General features: G+C 44.6%; 1 protein-coding gene across 2 annotated transcripts in view; it reads left to right on the top strand.

The window, feature by feature from the left end:
• Gins4 (GINS complex subunit 4) overlaps window positions 1–8,265 on the top strand; it is a 14,171-nt gene extending 5,906 nt beyond the window's left edge. The window contains exons 3-8 of one of the 2 annotated variants that reach the window (XM_010617132.1): window positions 1,453–1,539; window positions 2,334–2,447; window positions 5,055–5,152; window positions 5,297–5,385; window positions 7,717–7,807; window positions 7,896–8,265. In XM_010617132.1, coding sequence (XP_010615434.1) covers window positions 1,453–1,539; window positions 2,334–2,447; window positions 5,055–5,152; window positions 5,297–5,385; window positions 7,717–7,807; window positions 7,896–7,992 — 576 coding nt within the window. In that variant the 3' untranslated portion in view covers window positions 7,993–8,265. The remainder of the gene's footprint in view (window positions 1–1,452; window positions 1,540–2,333; window positions 2,448–5,054; window positions 5,153–5,296; window positions 5,386–7,716; window positions 7,808–7,895) is intronic. The other variant, XM_019206500.1, reaches the window with a different exon arrangement.
• The last annotated feature ends 401 nt before the right edge of the window (window positions 8,266–8,666 follow it).

Below are 8,666 nucleotides of genomic sequence, written 5' to 3'. Positions count from 1 at the left end.
GTTTTTTTTTTTTTTTTTTTTCCAGTACCGGGGATCGAATTTAGGACCTTGTTGCTTGTGAGGCAGGCACTGGAACCACTGAGCTAAATCCCCAGCCCAGAATCTGGATTTAAGTACAAATTTCTTACTACAAATTTTGAAAATTTATACAAATAGAAAACTCTTACTAATGTTGTATGACCACCATTTCATAATATAAATGAAAGATCTCCTGAAATCTACATCCTTTTCCCCCACTGTGACATAGAAGCATTATCATTTTCTTTGAATGTCTTTTCATGAGAAGGTTGGGAAGCATTATGTAGAGATATAAACAAATGCAGTAAAACTATAAGAAAACTAAACCCTAAACTCAGTCTGCTGAGGAGGGGGGAAACAAAGGGACTTTTAAAATAAGAATAATATTCTTTAATGAAGTTGTATGCACACAACTGTTGGTATCAGTGGCTTTTGATAAGTTCTCCAGAAAATTTGATCTACTGTATTCTCACTGTAAAGGTTGCCTGTATAGCTGCAGGGTGGGGTGCAGCTCAGTAGTAAAACACTTGCTTTTCCATGCAAGACTCTGGGTTCGATCCCTAGCACCAAAAAATAGTAACACTATCACAGAAGCTCAAGCATTTGAAAAACAACTTTGTGATTATATGAATGCTTACTATTTAAAGATGTGTCATAATGACGATAATTAGGGAAGCAGACACTCAAGGACATCAGAAAAAAGGTGAGCCTGATATAAATTCCAAGCTATGTTAAAGCTCAGTTTTCTGTAATTGAAGGATAAGTGTAGCTCTCTTTAGTCACTTATGAGTATTTCAGTTCTCTAAATCTTGGTAAAGTGTGAAAGATAAGGAATTGGTGGGCCAGAGTCATAAATTAGACATTTAATCTCATGGTGCCATACCTTAAAAAGATAAATTATTGTGATCCTTTATAATTGGGAGCCTTTAGAAAATTAACCTGCTTTTTCCATCTATAAGATAAGAATCCCTGTAGCCAGTTCTTCTTAAATGGTATAAGGATGAGTAGAACAGATAAGGGTAAGTGGGCTTTAGGAATGGAGAGATGCATAGGTTCAGTGTTGGGTTAGTCTCAGGAAGAAAACGGTGAGCGGCGCCCCCTGGAGGGAAGCAGCTGATGAGGAAGTAGCTGGATGTTAATGTTACTCTTCGAACACAAGGGGGCGTTACTCTTCAAGTTACACTGGCAATGGTGATTTTTTTTTTTTTTTTAATAACAATTGAATAAATGGTTGTGAACATATCCTCTTCACTAAAAGGTGTGGAAAAGCTATCAGTGAAGCATAGTTTGTCTTCAGAGCATTCCCAGTATTTCCAACTGGTGATCAGTTTTCTTTGCCTGCAATATCTGTGATTCTTATGGGTTTAACTGACTTTCTGGATTGTGATCGTCTGTCAAGTGATCTGGCCTGTTTTCTTTGGTGTTGTTTTTTAGGCCTGGATGAATGAAAAGTTTGCCCCCGAACTGCTAGAAAGCAAACCTGAAATTGTAGAATGTGTTGTGGAGCAGCTAGATCATATGGTAAGAGTTGCTTGGTCACTAAGGAAGAGAAAGTTAAAGCATTTGGTCAGCATAGAGGGAGTTTGTCAGATAGCAAATCTATTTTGTTCAGCTCAGCACTTTAAAATATTATATGTTGTCTACATTTACAAAGCATCACTGACCCATGCCTCCACATTGGAACAGTTGACCAGAGCAGGCCAAGGCCCACCCTTTGTAGTATTCTCTGTTCCCCAGAATCCCTGACTGCCCCCCTACACCTGTTCCCTACCTGGCCTGCAAACATTAAAATCTGTGGTCCTTAGCTTAGCTGATCTGGCCCTGTGTCATAACTTCAGAGTCTCTTTAAAGTATTGGTATTCTAGTTTCTCAAGTAGTGTTTTAATATTGCTTTCTAGACCTCTTAGACATTTCCTCTCTGTGCTACACTTCTTCTGTACAATTGGATTGGAGCCTTTCTGTGCCCTTCAGGCTGACCACATTCAGATTCTATTCATATGGTCATTTTCTAAAAGTAAATGAGTGTTGCTTGAACTTTATGCCATGAGACCATAGTCATATTTGTATAATTAAAAAATTAAAAAAATGAATACTCTTATGTGTTTCTTTTTTTTTTTGTTTCCCTTCAACTGAAATAGTCTTTGGGTCCTCAACTTTGCCAGTGCTGATGGTCCCTGGTCTTTGACCATGTTATTTTGGTACCAAGGATCAAACTTGGGACTTTGTGTTTGCAAGGCAGACATTGGAACCACTGAGCTTAATCCCCGACCCAACCATCATTTTTTTAAAATAAGCTTTAATTAATATTTTAATAGGAAGAAAATCTGAAACGAGCTAGAAAGGAGGATCTGAAGATCAGTATCCATCGCATGGAGATGGAGAGGATCCGCTATGTCCTCAGCAGCTACTTGCGGTGTCGACTCACGAAGGTTTGACATAGAGATACCTGTGGGCATTGGAGCAGTGATGCTTCTGAGGTAGACCAGATGTCCTAGGGAGAAGGCGGGCAGGGCCTGGAAGGGCCCAGGACCTGATTACCCAGCACTGGAATAGCCAGAGTCAGGCAGCCAAGAGATTGTTCCTGGAAGCACAGTTGAAACATAGGTTGTACTCCCCTGGAGTACCTACCTTCCAATTTATAGTCTGATTTCCTCTTACAAATGGCGCTCCTAGAGTTATAGTAAGGCACTGCTGAGGAGGAGTCATTTGCATTGGTTAAATAAGGAATATTGACAAAAAGGGCTAGTGTTAAAAATGGCTTCTCATCTGTCAGAAGGGAGCATGTTAACTTCGCATTCTGCTATAGCTCTGTGACCCTCTGACTCATAAAAATGCAATGATGCATTCTTACTTTGTATGATAACTATTTTAACCGTTGAAAATTCTTACTTTGTTGAAGTTTGTTTGCACTTTGTCTCTGGATATCACAAGTCAATGTGTACTCTCTTCTACATGACGGTGCTTCACTTAGCGGAAGACTCCCCACACCTCTCATCCAACTCTTCTCACTGAAACATCCCAACTCTTTGAGTCCATTTCCTCTCCCGCTCTCTTCTCTAAAGAGACTCTCTCTCATCACGTCTGAGATCGCACCACCTGGAACGCAGTGCAGTCCCCCAGCATGGCCTGGCCCCTGGGGGAGACGAGATGATCACTCTGTGGCTTGGAAGTCAGAGCTGCTGTGATGCTGTCCAGCTCACATCAGTGTATGGGGCAGATCCGTTCATCAAGCTCATTGTGCACTCACTTTTAGCCCCTCCTACAGGGTGTAAGTTACAATTTCCCTATCCAGTCACCACCTGTCTTTGTATGGCTCAGGTTTTGACCCCTGAAAGTAGAGCTTGATGCTTATACTTCTTAAATTTTATCTTAGTAAAAAAGGACATCTCCCTGATCTCTGAATCCGGATCTTCTCACGTAACAGCCATCTCTCAACCCTTTATTTCATCAATAATTTTTGTCTTTTTTTCCCATAAGCAGCAGTTTTTATATGTATGTCATAAAAATTGTGTCTGATTCATTAATAAGACTGAGCCAAAACTAGGGTGTCACTCCGTGGAAAAGCACTTGCTTAGCATATGAGCATCCCTGGGTTCCAGCCCCAGCAACCTAAAAGAATAGGACGGAGCCCACCATAAGAGTATTTCACCAGGAGCTTTCCTGCAGACTGATACCTAGCCACTGTATTCTTCAACCATTTGTGAACTTTTTGCTACTGTTGTGTAGCCCCAGGTTTAGTTTGTCCACAGCAGTGTCACAAAGACATCAGATATTTTTTAAAAGATACAAGAAAAGTGTAAAAGGAACAAAATACAGGTATGTATTTATGCACACACACAGCATGACTCTTTACCCCAGCTATAGGCCATTTACCTTTTCTTTACCCCCAGCCCCACACTGGTCAGCTAAATCCTCTTCATGTTCACTCCTGTATCGTTTTCTTCGGCTTCACAAGCCATCTTTTAAAACGACCTGTTCTAGTACAATGCAGGCCATTGGTCTCCATTAGAAGATACACTGCCTTCTTTCATTTTGGAAAACCAGATTTACCTATGTCCAGCCTTTCAACCCTCTTCTGATCTTAGTGATTCTTCCAAGATCATGAAACATCATATGTTTGTAGTACTCTAAGGATATAAGAGCAATTTAGGTAGGACAGGAAGAAAAACGGCTCCTTGCAAATGTTGATTTCTCCCAGGACATAACAGCTGTGAGCCAAACAGACCAGTGCTCTGCTCCTCCTGGCCATTGTCGTTCCGGACAGCCAGAGGACGGAACTGCACTGACTGCACAGCAGACGGACCCCTTCCTGGTTCCTTTTTGTTACCCTTAACTTTTATTTTGTCTGGTTGTGGTGGTTTGGGGGCTGTTTGGTTGATTGATTATTTTTGGTGCTTAAACAGTTTTTCCAAGCCTCACTGCATTTCTGGTTTTATTTTACTTAAATGTCACAACTGTATATGCTTGTATACTCTGTTTACATCTTCCCAGCTTTTGTGCATATTTCAGCTCATAATGTACATCCTGTACGATTACATAAAATGTTCAGTGATACCCTTTTCTTCAGTATGTTTTATTTCTTTGATGAAAACCTCCCATTTGGAACCGTCTTCCTTTTTACAGCTTCTACCTTTTCTGAATTCTCAGAAATCTACTTTCTTGAAGTCCAGAGCACAGGTCTTATAATTAGAAGGTCTTAGTCATGAAAATGCACCTTTCTGTTAAGTTTTACTTTCCGCTGGGGAGAGGGCACAGGATATTAGGGATTCAACCTAGGGCCTGGCAGTGCAGGACTTGCACCGTGCTGCTGAGCTACATCACTAGCCCCTTGCCTTGACCTCTTTCAGAAAATGAGCTTGTTTGAAAGCTGTGTGGCAGCACATGCCTGTACTCCCAGGACGCAGGAGGACAAGTGGGAGACCAGCTAGTGGAGTTTCAGGCCAGACCCACTACATAGTAAAACCCTGTCTCAAAAAAAGGTGGGGTGGATGATGACAGCTGACAAATGTTTTCATGATTTTTATTTATCCTCACAGATAGAGAAGTTTTTCCCTCATGTCCTTGAGAAAGAGAAAACACGCCCTGAGGGGGAGCCTTCCAGCCTCTCTCCAGAGGAGTTTGCCTTTGCCAAGGAGTGAGTAAGCAAGACATGGCCACGGCCTTGGCCCTTGGTTGTGGGCATGCGATTCCATGGTGACACCCAGGCCCCTGAGCCAGCGCCAGAGCCTCATCCATCTGCCAGCCCTTCGAGCCGCAGCGATTTGCACTTCTGTTTCAGGTACATGGCTCACATAGAGACCTATCTGAAGAATGTCGCCCTGAAGCATATGCCTCCAAACTTACAAAAGGTGGACCTCCAGAGGGCAGGTAAGCAGCCCTTCTCTTCAGCCCTAGCTCAGGTGATCACAAATATCTCCAGGTGCCTGAGACCGTTTTTTCTTTTGGGGGTTTTTTTGTTTTGTTTTTGTTTTTTTGTACTGGAGATCGAACTCGGGTCCTTGGGCCTGCGAGGCAGGCGGCAGAGCAACTGAGCTAAACCCCAGCCCCAGGTGCCTGAGAGTAGAATCTTCATCTTCATTCTTTTTTTCTCACATATGGAAAACTAAGTATGCAAATTAGCAGCCAAGAGAGGAGAGGAAGGGCTCCGGTTAGCAAAAGAAAGAACTGACAGCAGAGGTGGCCATCGCAGTGTGGCTGTTGTGTTCTCCCAGAGAGCCGGACTCCTGAGGCTGCCGCTGCAGGTGCAGACATATCGTGTACGCAGCATCTGTCCCATCGGCACCATCAGCTCAGCATCTGTGAGTGCTGGGCACACACGGGGGCTGGCTCTGCACCGAGCAGATTCCAGGACACAGGAGACGAGGAAACCTTCATGGGTCCCTGTCACTCTTCATTTCCTGTGAAAGTTTCTCTAGTTAGGAAAGACAGCACAGGATTGAGTGTGGAGGGAAGGACAGCTCATCTCAGCAGCTCCCTCAGCCCTCCTTTCACTGGCCCCCGAAGTTAGGTGAGGCAGTTAGGAACCCCCAACCTTGGATGAAGCAACGGGGCACCTGGCTTAGGGAGGTCTGTACTCCCCAGTCATTCATGGTCTGCTACATCTACCAGCTCAGAGTGTTCTCGAGGACATGGGTCCTGCCTTGCTCACAAGTCAGCTGGGTGCACCGAGGACAGGTCAGCAGACCTCAGGTCCTACTTTGCTTGGAGAATCATCTCTGCCCTTACCTAGGCCAGGCCAGAAGCCCCGAGGGCTCACACAGTTACTTGGTCCATTTAAACTGCTTGCAGTTTGAAGGCTTGGAGGTCCAAGTTTGAGGCACAAGTAAATTTGGTGTCTGGTAAGAGCCTGTCCTGCGTGGTACCTTCTGTGGTTCCTCACACAGTAGAAAGGAAGAGATAAGTAAGCTTCAAGGCTGGCCTTCAATTCACCAGGTATCCCAGGCTGGCCTAGAACTCCCAGTGATCCTCCTACCTCAGCCTCCTGAGTGCTGGGATTACAGGTGTGCGCCACCACGCCTTGTGGAAATCTCTCATCAGATTGATTGCTCCTGAATCTCATTTCTTGTGCTGAGGTCCTCCTTACTAGAGGCCTGTCTGTGTCCTAGTGCCTGTGTCACTCCCCTGGGAGGCCCTGTGTCATCTCATATCACCCCAGGGTGAGCATGAGCACTGCTCTGTAAGACCACATTCACATGACTTTTACAGCATCATTACAGCTGCTCTGCTAACTCCACTGCTGTTAATCTCTTACTGTGGTAAGTCCCCAGCTTACTAACAAGTTCCATTCCAGGTGAACTTTTGTTAAGTCGAACTTTTTCGAAAGTCTGACAGTCAGTCTTGTATACATTTGACACAAATATACAATGTAAAGCATAAAAAAACTAAAACCACTGTAAATTATTTTTACTTTTACAGTTACCTTAAAATGGTGGTATGGTACAGTAAAACAAGTGGGCATTTGGAGGATTGCATGCAGTGAACTGACAGAAGAGAGTTACTAACTAGAGGAGGGAGGGCAGGATAGAGTCATCTGTGATGAGAAGAAAAGAGCCACTACTCAGACATCACCGCCTTGTTTTTTCCAAGAGCGTAAACCTGTGTAATGGGCTAGGGTTTAACTCAGTGGTTCTGCTGCCTGCCTCACAAGCACAAGGTCTGTGAGTTCAAGCCCTGGTACCAAAAAAAAAAAAAAAAGCCTGTGTAATCAACATCAAGTGTGAGCAAAATTCTGTCTTGCCTTCCCTCTCTTGCTGGTGACCCTTCAGCTCCCCATCTCCCTCCTCCCCTTCCTCCAGCGGCTAGTGCCTGTCACACTGCACAGTGAGCACACAGCAGCACAACTGTGACATGGCAGACACGTGAGCTACTTGTGCAGTTTGTATGCACCTACGAATGTTTGTAATGTGAGGTCCCCTTGTGTCTGTGAAAGTTGGGAACTTACACCATCCAGAGTTTCAGGCATCCGCTGGGGGCTTGGGATGCTTCCCTTTCAGATCGGGGGTCCACGGCATGGCAGGATTCCCTGCACATTATAAGAACTTCTCAGTTGTTGAGTAAGTGGTTTCCAGAAGAGCTGGATCTCTCCTCGTGTCACCCTCCTGAGCTGCTTTTGTGTCACAGGCATATTAGTGCTGGATACCATTCAGCCTGTCAGCTGTCTCTGCACGTTTTCTGATTGCATTACTGTTTTTCTGGCAGTTCCCAAACCAGACCTAGATTCCTATGTATTTCTGAGAGTGAAAGAACGACAAGAAAACATACTGGTGGAGCCTGAAGCAGATGAGCAGAAGTGAGTGACATCTGCCTTTCCCCATGGAAAATAACCCCCAAAAGGGTCAGCTGAGCTCTGTAGGTAAATTTTCTCCCTCCTTTTCCAGGGACTATGTGATTGACTTGGAGGAGGGCTCTCAGCACCTGATCCGATACAGAACCATTGCACCTCTCGTTGCTTCTGGAGCTGTACAGCTAATTTGAAACAAGAAATAAACAAGTGCAATGACATGGAGTCAGAGGAAGCATCAGAAGCCCTTCCTCTCGCTTGGGGCCTAAGAACAATAATGGAGCTGTTCTCCGGGCAGCAGACGGCTCGCTGTGCATCTGGTGGGCACTGGAAAGGAATCACAGCGGGACTCCAAACTGCCATAGACAAGCACTGCCTCCTCTTCCTGCCAACTCAGCCAGTGTCGGCAGAGGGGCCACTGCTCTGTTCATGCTGCACACCAGGCAAATAAAGATTCTTACTCTGCACCTTTCCCCTGATGGTATTTTTTGAGCTCGGAAAAGTGAGGCTAAGATAGGCATCACTGCCTGCGTTCATGGGCTATACTTATTCCTAACCCAGTGATAATAGAGTTTCATTTTACCTTCCTGATAGGAAGATTGTAAACAGATTGAAGAAAGTAGCTGTAGTGTACTGCAATACATTATTGCACTATATGAACTAATCTTTTGAAATCTCCATTGGACTGAAACCAGTTTCTGTCAGGCTTAACTGAAAAGCACAGCTAAACCAGCAATGCCATGATTATGTTGCAGGTTGGTGACAGAAGGATCCTGTGGATGGCTCTGTTTGCAGTCCAGGAGCAGGTTCCACTGGTGCCAGCCCACAGTTCCAGTAGCTTCCTGGCAGCCTCCAGCCATCTGGCCAC

Source organism: Fukomys damarensis, unplaced genomic scaffold (assembly GCF_012274545.1).
Source record: "Fukomys damarensis isolate Sample0158 unplaced genomic scaffold, DMR_v1.0_HiC HiC_scaffold_18, whole genome shotgun sequence".
NCBI classification, from domain to species: domain Eukaryota; kingdom Metazoa; phylum Chordata; class Mammalia; order Rodentia; family Bathyergidae; genus Fukomys; species Fukomys damarensis.
Note: the sequence above shows the minus strand (reverse complement) of the source record. Positions and strands in the feature narration are given on the sequence as shown.